The sequence below is a fragment of the Phacochoerus africanus genome, chromosome 8 (assembly GCF_016906955.1).
Source record: "Phacochoerus africanus isolate WHEZ1 chromosome 8, ROS_Pafr_v1, whole genome shotgun sequence".
NCBI classification, from domain to species: domain Eukaryota; kingdom Metazoa; phylum Chordata; class Mammalia; order Artiodactyla; family Suidae; genus Phacochoerus; species Phacochoerus africanus.
In genome coordinates, this window is record NC_062551.1 from 28,169,053 (window position 1) to 28,182,420 (window position 13,368).

General features: G+C 52.3%; 1 protein-coding gene across 2 annotated transcripts in view; it reads right to left on the bottom strand.

Annotated features, from left to right (window-relative positions):
* Positions 1-3,236: 3,236 nt before the first annotated feature.
* RANBP10 (RAN binding protein 10) overlaps positions 3,237-13,368 on the bottom strand; it is a 76,815-nt gene continuing 66,683 nt past the window's right edge. Inside the window, exons 7-15 of one of the 2 annotated variants that reach the window (XM_047789849.1) lie at positions 11,303-11,415; positions 9,748-9,856; positions 9,505-9,653; positions 9,114-9,318; positions 8,786-8,902; positions 8,250-8,371; positions 7,615-7,760; positions 7,186-7,297; positions 3,237-6,742 (exon numbers count right to left, since the gene is read on the bottom strand). In XM_047789849.1, the coding sequence (XP_047645805.1) occupies positions 6,612-6,742; positions 7,186-7,297; positions 7,615-7,760; positions 8,250-8,371; positions 8,786-8,902; positions 9,114-9,318; positions 9,505-9,653; positions 9,748-9,856; positions 11,303-11,415 (1,204 nt within the window). In that variant the 3' untranslated portion in view covers positions 3,237-6,611. The remainder of the gene's footprint in view (positions 6,743-7,185; positions 7,298-7,614; positions 7,761-8,249; positions 8,372-8,785; positions 8,903-9,113; positions 9,319-9,504; positions 9,654-9,747; positions 9,857-11,302; positions 11,416-13,368) is intronic. The other variant, XM_047789850.1, reaches the window with a different exon arrangement.

The window sequence follows — 13,368 nt, forward strand, 5'->3', positions numbered from 1 at the left end:
AGTTCTCTCAAACTTGCCGGACTTCCTGGCTTTTTGATTCTAATGACTCGTTTTTCCGTGCTTGGGCTCCCTTTCTGGATGTTTTTTGGTTGTTCCTTAACAATGTCAAGTGTTTTTCAAGACTGTAACTTCGGTCTCTCTGATCTCTTTACCGAACCCAAGTATATACCACTTTGTAACGAGACTACCGTTTGTTTCACCAGACTGTCCCATATAAGAATGAAACGAACCTGTAAACCTTAGTGCAAAACAGGCGATGTTGAAAATGTGGGATTAGGGGTTATTTCTTCATGGGGAGACCCACCCCTACTTATCTCTCTCTTTTTTTAACCATGCCCTTTGGCATGCAGGACTTACTGGGCCAGGCATGGAACCGAAGCCACAGCATTAACCTGAGCCACAGCCATGACACTGCTGAATCCTTAACCCTCAGGCCACCAGGGAACTCTCTAACTCTTGTTGAGAGTGTGGACTTCTAAATCTCCCCTCCCCCAGCCCTGCACGCTTAGTTGGCATTAGGAAGATGTCCCAGCCAGCTCTCCAGAGCAGCCTGTGATGATTGGAACGTGTCAATCGAGGGATTTCTGGTGGTCACACAGTGGTAAGAACCCTACTAGTATCCTTGAGGTTGATCCCTACCTTGCTCAGTGGGTTAAGGATCCAGCATTGCCGTGAGCTGTGTTGTAGGTCGCAGACGGGGCTCTGATCTGGTATTGCTGTGGTTCTGGCGTAAGCCAGCAGCTACAGCTCAGATTGGAAACCTAGCCTGGGAACTCACATGTGCCGCAGGTGCACCTCCCCCCCAGAAAAGACAAAAAAAAAAAAAGAAAAAAAGAGTATGTCAGTGAAGCCGCAGTTGTTTACGTTGAGACCTGCTGAGCAGCAGGGCTATCCCTGCTTTGGCAGGAGACAGGACTTCCTGCCACTACCACCACCTTGGTGAGCATGGAAGTCTTCCAGAGAAATTGTAACCCCTAACGGCCTCTTCTGATGGCGTTTTATCCCCTTTGTCCTTCTCCCTGGATTCTGAACAGCCAAGCAGAAAGGAGGCAGAATCAAAAGCGTGCTTGTATTTGATCTGTTTCTTCTTTTTTTCCCCCCTTTTTTTGGCCACCCCATTGCATATGGAGTTTCTAGGCTAGGGATCAGATCTGTGCCAGTTTCGACCTACACTGCAGCTGCAGCAATGGTGCAGCATATGGAAGTTCCCAGGCTAGGGGTTGAATTGGAGCTGCAGCTGTGGGCCTAAGCAGCGTTCTAGATTGGAGCCGTGTCTGCCACCTACGCTGCTGCTCACCGCAACACTGGATACTTGACCCACTGAGCAAGGCTAGGGATCAAACCCGTGTCCTCAGGGACACTAGTCAGGTTCGTTACCACTGAGCCATGAGAACTCCAAAGCTGGATCTTTAACCCGCTGCGTAGGGGTGGGCATAGAACCAGCGCCCCAGTGCTCCAGAGACATCGCCAATCTGGTTGTTCCACAGTGGCAACTCCAGATCTGTTTCTTAGTCACCACTGAAAGTTTCATTTTAGAGCAAGTGGTCTCTCAACAGCAGCACTGTTGACATTTTGGGCCTGATGATTCTTTGTTGTGGAGGGATGTCTGTGTATCGTAGGATCTCTGGCCTCCACCTACCAGATATTGGTAGCACACCTAACCCCATTGTGACTACCAAAAATATCTCCACCCATCGCCAAATGTTCCCTGGGCAGTAAAACCAGTCCCAATTGGTTGACAACCACTAGTCTGAGGGAAATTAATTTACGGAAGCAGGACACTTAATCTAATACTCCATTCTCTCCTCTAGACTAGCCTTTCCCTCAGCGTCCTGCAAAATGCCCCAAGTGAAGCATTCTGTGTAATATGACTTTGGAAAGTGCTGGATTAAGCTACATGTCCTAACACAGGATTTCTACAACTGTTAAGCAGCTGGAGATGTACAGTGAGGATCCATGACAGCTTTATTTACTGGAAACAGAACTCTTTTCTAGCTCCAAGAACCATGCCTCTCTGAGATAGATTTGTATGCTCTCCAGCAAACCTCCCCACCACAGTGACTTCTGCTCCCTGTACTATCTTCCTTTTACCCCAACAAAACCCTGTACTTGCCTTGCTTCTCTGATCTCCCTGACATCCAGCTACATCCTATGGTGTTAACATCCTCTACAAATATTTCTCAAACTTGCTTCTTGTGTCTGGCCTCAGCCTTCCAGCTGGTTTGCCTCCAATCTGATTCTAGTCTCAGCCCCCAGTGGACAGCAGCATAATATATTTTCTACCTCCTCTGCATAAAATTCTGGTGCCTTGCGGAGAGGGGAGGCAGAAAGGCAGGAGTGGTCAAGGCTACCAGGGAGCATCCTCATAGAGGCAGGGCAGTCATACGCACTGTGTCTGTGTGTGCCAAGCCCTGCCCCATGCATGTTATAATCCTATTACCACAGGGTAAAAGGATTATCCGCCCATTAAGAATAAAGAAACTGAGGCTGAGAAAGGTTAATTTTAAAGGGTCACTGGAACTAGGATTTTGAGCATGAGCTCTTTTCCCTGAGGCTGAAAGGAAGCTAACCTTAATACCCCTCAGAAGAGCTCTGACTGTCCAGTGTTTGGGGTGAGCATATTAAAATCTTTTATATGTATGACTGGGTCACTTTGCTGTACAGTAGAAAATTGACAGAACACTGTAAACCAGCTATAATGAAAAAAATAAAAATCATTATAAGAAAATAAATAAAAATCATAAAATATAGAAAATATCATATTTTGAGGGGAGGAGGTCCTATGGCCTACCTTTTTGTTTTGTGTCTTTCTAGGGCCACACCTGAGCTGAGGCACCTGGAGGTTCCCAGGCAGGGGTCTAATCAGAGCTGTAGCCGCCGGCCTACGCCACAGCACCAGATCCAAGCCACCTACACCACAGCTCCTTAACCCACTGAGTAAGGCCAGGGATCGAACCTGCAACCTCATGGTTCCTAGTCGGATTCGTTTCCACTGCACCATGACGGGAACTCCAGGCCTACCTTTTTGAATTTGCTTTTTCTGTCTCAGATGAAAGCTGTTTCAAGGATGAGAATTAAAGCTTAAGTATCGATACCCAGTCTTGAAGGTCCTTGAGGGGTCAGGAACACCAGGGGCTTGGGGACTCAAGAGGTGGACTGGGAAGGAGCCAAGCCCTCCAGGACAGCTGTGCCACACTGGGGGTGCCAATTCCAGTAAGACTCACCACAGATACTCGTGACTGCTCATGGACGTGTATTTTAATAAAAATAATTCTGTCAAAATACAACAGGAGTTTTTTCATCTCTCAAGTACAATTTAATAGGATGTTTTGTGTTAGAATTCTCTCTAAACCCTCCCACACCCACAAGTTTCATGCTAATGCCAAGAATCAACTTGCAAGGACAAAGGCAGAACCAGTGCGCACAATGTGGAGGACGTCTGTGTCAGCTGTAGTTACTAATGGAGGAAAACCCTATGCAAAGAGGTGGCACCTGAGGCAGCCAGAGTCCACAATCTGGCCACAGGTCCGGGTGCATGGGACTGGCGGTCAAGTAGGGCTCTGCTGCTCAGCTGCCACGCGGTGTGCATACCTGAGTTGTGAGCGACCAAAGGAACTTTCAGCTCTGACAAGTCTCTGCCTCATCTTCTTTGTGCTTGCTTAAGGGGGAGGAAGGTGCTGGGTGGCTGGGCAGTCCCCACTTCTCCATCTCTTCGTGTCCCTGTTCTGCTGGCCTGCACCCAGCCATAGACCCACGTGGGTGAGGAACAGGGCTTCTGGCTTTCTGCGTGTGTCTGCCAGTTTCTGCCCTGGAAGGAGCAACCATTTGGTAGCACATGGGGAAAGGTAAGTAGGGAAGCTGCTCCTGCAGGGCTGGACAACCCGACAGTCAGATCTTCCTGCTCTGTAGGTTTAAGTCCAGCTCTTCATGGGATGCCTCCCAGGTGTCTTCCCCACTCTCTGCTCCCGGAAGCAGGCTGGTAGGACTCGGTGTGCATAAGGGACTCCTCTGGCTGGCAGACAGGCCTGGACTATCAGCAAGACAGTGGGCTCAAGCAGCTTGATTTTGGTCCTCTCCACGGTTTGGGGGGCAAAGGCTATGTCCCAAAGGTAAGATGTCCAACTGGGACAGAGAGCCCCTCTGGAGAGGAACAGAGTAAACAACTTGGACTCAGCTGAAACAGTGAGATAAGGCACAGAAAATGGGCAGGTGGCCGTGGGTATTGAGTGTGAGCCAGGCGGACACCCAACCCCAAGCAGCACACAGCTGTCCTGAGCCCTCCTGGGCCCTTTCAGCCGCTCCACAACCCAAGCCCAGGCACCCATCCCCACCCCTGAAGGTACCAGCTGCTCAGACATTGCTGGGTGTCTGGCCAGCCTAACCCCTCACCCACCATTCAGTTTTAGGACTAAACAGTGTTGTCCAAACCACAGGGATGAGGTTAATCCCAGTTCTGCCACTGATCTGTTGTGTGACTTTGGCCAACTCACTTAATCTCCTGGGCCTGTTTCCTTATCTATAAAAGGAGAGGACTGCAGAACAGATGTTCTCTGAACTTCATTCCAACTGCAAAAGCCTCTGGTTTTAATTCCCTGATGACTGTTTTAATGGCCTGATGTTTCCAACCTCTAGGTTTGGGAGCTTGGTATCCCCAGCTTTGCACAGGATGAATTTCCTTTACAGACAGGACAATACCTCCCTGATGGGTTACGATCTCTGGGCTGCCAGCTGGGCCCCTAGTGGGGGCCAAGAAAAAGCTGCAGCCTACAAGATCATGTCCCAGGGCAGAACTCCGGGAAAGCAGAGGGCCAAGGACCTCATCACCAACAGTTGGTCCAACCCAATCATTTCTCTTGTCCAATGGTGGGCCCAGCAAGTCCTGGTGGGCTCTGAATTCCTCAGGGCATACCACCATTCCTGTCCACTGATGGAGAGCAGGAGCTTGGCCAGCCCTAATCCGGGTGGGGACTGGAAGTTGGACTTCTGACCCTTGGCCCTTTGCTTGTGCACTCCCTCCCACTGTGATGCAGATGGGGACATCCAGCTGCTCCTGGTGCTCCTCTGGGAGGCTTCCTCCCTTTCTTCCTCCACAGATGAGGGCAGTCGGTCCTCTCCACAGATGGCCTGCCCAAATCCTGGCAGCCCCCTCAGCCCTCTGCTCCTGATTCCCTGATGGAAGTACCAGGACTGTTTTTGACCAACCAGCTGTGAAGATTCCTCTGACATGGATGGTGGGACGTGTAAAAGCCCATGAGGTCCCTTCCTCTGGTCAGCAAATACTCGTAAGAGTCTTCCCTAAAAGTGGCCAGGGCCAAACTGCAAGGAGCCGCCTAGCATAGCTGCAGTGAGGCCTGGCCTAGGAGGTCAAGGGTTCCATCCACTCCAGCGACTGGCAGCCCAAGAATCAGTCTCCATGAGGTCCTGGCTTCTCAAAAGAAAGCATCAATTCCATCAGAGCTGTGCAGAGACAGTAAAGATTCAGGCAGAAAACGAAGGCAGCCCCTGTACTCATGGGCCTCTGTCCTCCATGGAGGCTTCCTCCTCGCAGCTTTTCACACAGCAGCTCTTGGGTCAAAGGCAGGTAGTTTCCAGGCAATTGATTTAGAGTAAATGAATTATTTGGCCATCTTAACAACAAAGGAAGGCAGGATGTTGAAAAGGGAAGAAAGAGAGGGGGAGGTAGGCAGTGAGAGGCAGGGCAGAATGGTAGACAGCGTGCTGGCCAAAGACTCTCTACTCCCTTGCTTTGCTGTGTAGCCCTGGGCCAACTCATCTCTCCTCCCGACCCCTGGCCCTGCAACTCTCTGCTCCATTTGGCTCTCAGGGGCCTAGGAACGCACTCCTCTCAGATGCTGCAAACCAGCTTACCCTGACCTGCCCACTATGAGGCTCCCACAAAGCCTACTGGGTTTCCCTAGGCTGCAGCTGGGCCTGTGGCTCAACAAAGGGGAAGCCTGAAATGAATGAATCACTTGGCTGAGGTGACAGAGATGATTCTTTTTAATGAGTTAGACTCAAATAAAAACATATGGTGTCTGGACAGCCTCACCCAAGAGGTGCTGGACCACTAACACTACGATAAATACTGTGTCTTTTTTTATATTTATATATATATATATATAATCTCTCAATTTTTTTTACTTATGAAAATAATAAGCTATCACCAACTTGGATTGGCTTCATCACTAAATAAGCAGAAACCAGCTCAGCACAAACTCTCCAGAGATAAATACTGGTGGCTCAGTCAGGAGGAAAAAAAAGATTAAAAAACCCCAACCCCTCCTCAAAACAATCCCCCCCTTTCAAAATAGAAGGCGCTACATGAGAGAAACCAGCCAATACTGTGTCATAGGCCGCTGCACGTGAAGGGGGAGAGAGAGAGACTGAGGGTGGAGATAAAAGAAAGGAAGGAAGGGAGGGAGGGAGGAAGGAAGGAAGGAAGGAGGAAGAAAGGAAGGAAAAAGGAAGGGAGGGAGGGAAGAGGGGAGGCCAGGCAGGAGTGGACTCTGCCCATGGCTCCCAGGTCCCTGCACCAGGTGCCGATGGAGGGCAGGGCTGCTCCAGCCCTGGGCCGAGGGAGGGCCAGGTGAGGCCAGCCAGTGTGTGGTCAGCTAGTGCAAGTAGTCATCGACTCTGGCAAAAGAGCAAGATCCCAGGCCCGCTCTGGCCATGAGCCGCAGACATTCAGATGCCTGGCCCAGGGCAAGCATCAGAGGGGGCTGCTTTGGCAGGTTCTGAGACTCTGTGGAGAAAAGAGAAGGCCTGGTCACTGCCCTGCTCAGGGCTGAGCCCAGGTCAAAGTTCCTTTGGGAGCAGAAGGTTGGGGGAGTGGACAGAATCCCTTGGAAAGGAGTGTTCATGAGTCTCCGTGTGAGTGTGCCCCAATTGCCAGGCTGTGGCCCTGCCAGGAACCTGTGAACCTCAGCTTTCTTTAGAGTAATGAACTGGCCGGGGCCCGTGGTCACAGTATAGGGCCCATGATCTAGCCGGCCAACTCAGTTGGGCAGAGGGAGTTCAGGGTTTAGGTTCAGCCAGGGGAGCCCAAGAGTCCTGTGCGCTATCAGAGAGCCTCTGGGCAGAGCTCACCGCCCTGATGTGGACGAACATTCGCAATTCCTGGGGAGGGGGGAAGGGGGTCCCCTAGGCACTCATAGGCCAGCTTCTGCTTTTGTCAGATCCACTTACCTAAAATGGCGCTGTTGAGGGCAGCGCACACAGGCTCCCTCTGGATGGGGTCCAGCTGCTGGCCAACTGGGCAGCTCCAGGGGTCTGAGTACGCAAGCAGGCTAAAGGCATCCTAAGGATAGGGCAGGGCACTCTTGAGAGGACTGTGGCACACACCACACACCCCCTCCAAGGCTCCAGGGAGATATAAGGCCCTGTGTGCTGCCCAGTGAGAGCACGACATACCCCAACTGTAGGGTCAGGCAGAGTTTTGTCCTCCCCAGAACCTAGAGGCAATGGACACAACCCCAGTGTCCAGTTTCCCAGTGTAGATGGGACTAGAGCCAACCCTGTCCTGTTGCTGCTGCCCCCAGAACCTTCCAGAGTCAACCTGCCCTGCTATCAAACGGAAGGGGGGCATTCTACATGAGGGCCTGGCTTGTTCTGTACCTGCAGCATCTCCGTGTGGGCCAAATTCTTGCCGTATTCTCGGCCCAGCTGCTCGCTCAGCGCCTGTAGCTCACGGCCAAAGAGGATAATCCTTTCTGTGGCTGCCTGATTGCCCCCGCAGAGCTGCCGCCGAGGATGCCCATCATCTGCACCCAGAGCCCAGCAGAGAATATATCAGGAGGGAGGAGAGAAAGGCAGGACTAGGGCGGGGAACCCAAAGAGAACATGGCAAGAAGGATCTCGGCTGGGGGTGGTGCAGCTTCTGTTGGGGCAAGTGAGAAATGAGAGGAGCAGGGGAGCATCCATAGCTGAGCTGTTCTTAGTCCACCCAGCACGTGGTCTAGGAGTCAAAAAGGACTCAGAAGCTTTCTCTGTTCCCACCCTGCACAAGACGCAAGGGTGAGAGTGTCTACTCTCACCTACCCCACCTAGCTGCAAATGCAGGGAACTTGGTCTGGCCAGCAGTCCAAGGCCTTAGCACCTCAAACACCCATTCGTGACTGGCTAAAGAAGCAGTGGACCAGATCTGGATAGAGCTTCCGCCAAAGCCTGCCCACCCTAAGCCCCTGCAGAGAGGAGAGAGCACTGGGACAGCACTGCTGTCTGAGAACACCATGTGAAGGCACAGCCCTTACCCATGCTGGACTCATCCGTCTGCAGGTCCTCATGCTTGTAGGCACCATTGACGATGCGTGTGGACATGCTCTCCAGCACACCATTGGGGTAATGCTCTGCCTCCATCTCCATCTCACTGTCACTGCAGAGAAGGGTATAGGTGGGAGCTGGCCAGGGGGATGTGGTTCGAGTAGCCCGGTAGGGCCTCCATTTAGGCTTTAGCCACATATTGCTGTGGGTAAACCAATGGCCCCTAAGAGCATGAAAGCAGAGCTCCCAGGCTTCTCAGGCTCCAACACTTGGCCCCTGTTGTGACACTAGCCCTCTCCAGAGGCTTGCCACCTGATTCCCACTCTTGTCCCAAAGTTGCGTCTGTAAGCCTCTCCTCCCTGGCCCTTCCCTGAGTTAGCGCACCCCTTCTATACATTCCCCAAGCCCCCATGACCAGGGCAGGTGAGCCCCAACAGGCATCTCTGAAAGCAAAACCCTGGTCAGCGCTGAAGCGTGCCTGGGGGCTGCTGAAAGCCACCTAGAGTCTGCCATCTAAAACCCCTACCTGTCCAACCTGGCTGACGGCAAGTCAAGCCCAGTAAAAGCTCCTTTAGCATAGACCCTGGGGGCTCTGAGAAGCCTGATGTCCTTGGAGGAAACCACATTCTCAGTGTCACCACCTCTGGAGAAAGACAGGGCCAAGCAAAGTGGCAGCTGAATCACTAGTTGGACCGGAAGCTAGAACCAACGCCTGACCTGGTGGGTTAGCAGCTACTATTCCAGGTACAGACCTGGGATGGCGATGGGGGTAGAGGGCAGGGTGGCACTCAAAGGACAGGCTGCAGTGGGCACAGAGCAGAAAGCAGGAGGAAGAAGCAGAGCAGAACAGCCACCTGGTCTCCTGGTTACTGGTACTGCTGTGTGGCTGGGACTTGGTGGAATCTGTTGAGTTGGACTCGGAGTAATTGACGGAGGATGGAGATGAGGAGGATGAGGAGGATGAGGAGGAAGAGGAGGAACTCGGCGCAGGGTATTTACTGTGGTTCTGCTTGCTCTTGGTGGACACGACTCCATTGCTGCAGCTGGGACTGTCTGCTCCTAAAAGCCAAGGGACAGTTAGAAGGGGAGGCAGCTTGTCATCAAGTGGGACCCCAGGAATTACAGTGGTCTCATTTCCCATCCCCAATCCAACAGCAAGCCCAAAGCCCAACCCAGGGAAGGGTGTATGAGTGGCCTTGCTTCTCCACACCCGTTTTTCCGAGAGCCCTCTGGAGAGTGGCTGACCTGTGTTGTGCATGTGGGAACTACTGGGGCCATGGCGGGGGCTGAGGCTGGGGGAGCCTGGGTAGCTGTCCTGGGATTTGGGGCTTCGGGAGCTCAAGCTGCGGACTTCACTGTCAGTCCCATTCACCATTTCCACAAATTGTCGGCACCTGCGGAAGGAGCAGAGCAGCTCTGGGCTTGGTCCTGGTTGTACATCCCCACACTAGCTGGGCTACAGGGGACCTGCTGGTGCCCCAAACTTACTTGAGCATGAAGAGCAAGTTGGGGTTGTGCTCCAGCAGCCCTGGATAGAAGCGCTGTGTAGTCTCAATGGCCTCACCCACACGGCCCTCCAACACCAGCTTCTGAATCTCTGCGGAGAGCAAGAACACGGCAGGGAGTGAAGGGCTGCAGCCTTTCCTCACAGCCACATGTCCACACACTGCCAGCCCCAAGCGCGGATCTGCCGACAGTCAGGTGGGCTGCTCAGAGAGGCAAGCCCAGTAAGAGGCTCACAGAAGAAGAGGCTGAAGAAAGAACCTGGCCACCCAGCCCCAAACAGACCCTGGTTTCTGTCAAGTATCAAGGAGTCCTCAAAGAATACAAGGGGAAAATGGAGGGGCACTCTCAGCCCAGAGGCAGGAGGTGAGTTTGCAGGCCTGCTCCTATGGAGTACAGGTGGCCAGGGACCTGGGCATGGGGAGAGGTCCTAGCTGTGGGAGTGTGGTCTGGGGATGGGCACATAGGCAGCTTGGTGGCCTGAGAGGCTCCTCTTCAGACAGATTTCTCTCCTCAGGCCTCACAGGGGGTGGCAATGGAAGCTCATGGTTTCTGGGCCAGAGCCCGCGTCTTGGCAGTCTTCAGGGGCTGCAGAACATCCCCTGCCGTAAGAGGAGGTCACCCTCCTCGCTTCGGCAGCTCTGACATTGACACCTCTCAGGCCATCAGCATCGTGCTCTTGGTCTGGGCCTGGTGCATCTTGCCGGGAGTGACTTCTGGGTCTGAGGCTTTCTCATTCATAGATCCCAAGTCTGGGATCCCTTTCCGTCTGTCTGGCTGGGCATGGCTTCTCTGGGAGACACAGACATATGCACATGCACAGAGACAACAGGCTCAGAGAGACGCAAGCAGGCACACACAGACACATGCGTCCACACACACCTACTCTCCCTCACTCTCTCCTCCTTTTCCTATCTTCCTTCTGGGCTGTTTCCTCTTTCCCAACACCCTCCTTCCAAAAGGAGCCCCAAACACGCAGTACCCAGGCCAGAATGAACATCAGGAAAGCTTGCTTTGGCTGCGTGCAAAGGATAGGACCAGACGTGGGAAGCAGAGAGGGGTCTCCCACAGCAGCCAGGGAGCATTGGCCCTCCCCTCGACTGCCGACTTCAGTCCTCTCTCTGGCCAGGGACAGGCAGAACCATCAGGTTAAGTAACGGGTGGGAAAGGCAGGGCACTGGACTGGTAAGATACAAACATACTCTTTCTAGAAGACCATCAAGAGGAGGCTGAGTGGACTCCAGGATGCAGGGGGAAGGAAACAAGCATGGAGGAGGCAGGATCCAGCCATGCCAGGCCCCGATCTGAGCCAGGCTATCAGAGTATGCGTTAGGGAGGCTGCCCCGAGACATTCCCATGCTGCTGGATGGTCCTCAAGGACAGTGTTGCCTTGAAAGAGGGACAGAAAGTGGGGCTGGGCTGTGGCTGTGGGCTGGTCTCCTAGTGAGGACCTGAGTCACCAAAGACTGTCATGAGCCAGAGAGCAGAATTCAGGACAGGTGAGGGAGGAAGGAAGCAGGGAGAGGAGAATCAACCTTACTTTGTCTGTTCTTTATGGATGCTTGTTCTTCCTGAATCGGGGTTTCAGTCATTCGGGCAAAAGCCGTGGCAGTGGCACAATACCCATGATGCACCAGGTAAGATGAGACCATGCTAGAAGAAAGGAAATGCTCAAGGTGACACTTAAGAACTGCATTTCTCACTGACCCCCTGATGGTCAGACTACCAGCCTGTTAGATCTTCTCTAAATGTATCTTAAAGGTGCAACCTCCAGAGAATGAGAATAAAGGGGCCGAAACAACATGAAAACTTCCCCCAGTGCTCATGCAGTTGGGTGGGGGAGGGGCTCTGTCCTCACTGCTTGGAGGAGTGGCTAGAGTTTCTCTGGGAGTATGCTGCCCACAAGCGGGCAGTTGTGGTAACAAAACTACACACAGAGGCACAGACCATCTCCTTACAGAAAGGCAGCAAACCCAGGACAGCCCATAGTCTCTCTGAAGGCCTCCTGGCCAAGCAGTCTGGCAGCTGCCCAATGATGATGCATGCCATGTGCATACCTTCTACAGGTACAGGAGCTCCTCTGCAGGTACCCCACGTGCCCGGCAGAAGCATTCCAGCTCAGGCGTGCTGGCTCTAGAGGGTGATGGGGAGCTAACCCACGACCCAAGTTAGTCCACAAAATGCCATAAATCAGGGGCCTAAGAAGCCAAGGTACCAGGCAACAACGAGGCCAACAAGAACACAATCTTTGGGAAATGGCCTGGAGAAGCCCGAACCCAGAAACCACTAATGCCACCCAATACTGGCTAATCAGTGGTGCACAGAGGGCCCTCAAATCTGATGTAAACAGAAGTGAGTATCTTGGTGAGGGCGTAGGTCAATGGCATTATTCTAACTGCCAGACACAAATGTCTGACAGGTTGTCTTGTCAAAGGCACAGAAGTTCAGCAGTGTATCCTCTCGTGTTTTAGGAGCAGATAGGATGATATACATAAAGTACTTAACACAAAGTAAGAAGTCAATATACACAATCTCTTACCATGAAATTATATAATTTATAATATGATATTCTGAATAAGAATTACAAGCATATTATTATAAACACAAGGGCAGAAATTCTTGACAAAACATGGTTCAGATGAGTCCACATGCACATCAGCGGCCACTAAAATGTACAGTTCCTTTTACTCAGTAATTCCACTTCTTGAAAAGACACCCAGAAAACAACTTTAAATGTGGAAAACTCTTTTATGTACAAAAGGGTTACCTACGCAAGCGAAAGAGAGGAAATAACTTGAACCTACCACCAAAAGAAGGTGCCGAGGGGCTTGTGGCATAATACAGCCATTAACAATGTTCGTAAAGTAAGTTATGTGAAATCACAGGATCTGAGTTAGATGCAAATCTTAGCAAATACTACATATGAACACACACAGGCACACAGATACATTACATGTAAACAAATACACCCATGTGCTGAGCCCAGGCCCTGTCAGCTGAGAGTATCAGTCCCTCCCCCACATGGCTGGGGGAGCCCCACCTCTCCCCTTGCCTGTCCCAACAAGCCTGCTGCGGGGACTGGCACTGTGCTGGCCTTCTGATGAAGAGCTTCTTGGTAGTTCTGGGGCTGAGAACAAGATGGAGCAGTGCTGCTATTCCTGAGAAGGGTCTGGCCACATGGCCCCTGCCTCAGCCTTCTCCTGGGGCCTTCCTCACCATCAAATTCTCAAGAAAACAAGGCTGAACAAAGAACCCAGTGTGCACCCCACTCCCACCCACTGGACCCTGGTACCCTGGTGTCTGCAGGGCAACGACCAGCGTGAGTGGAAGCCCTTCTCTGCCCACCCTTGGGAGCCAAGCTAGCAAACTAACTCACCTCCTGGCAGAGTGGGTACAGGTCATTGCCTCACTCAGGCCTGCTGCAGCTGGCAAGTGGAAGAGAAACCCATATTTGGCCTCCCTTGGGATTCTCAGCAAGACTGAGTCCCAGGAGAGTCTGGGAATTAATCAGTCAAGAGCCAGCTGGGTTGGCCATAGGGAGGACTCTCTTCCCACCACCACTGCCATGGTTGCAAAGGACTTAGCTGGATCTGACCCTAAGAGGTG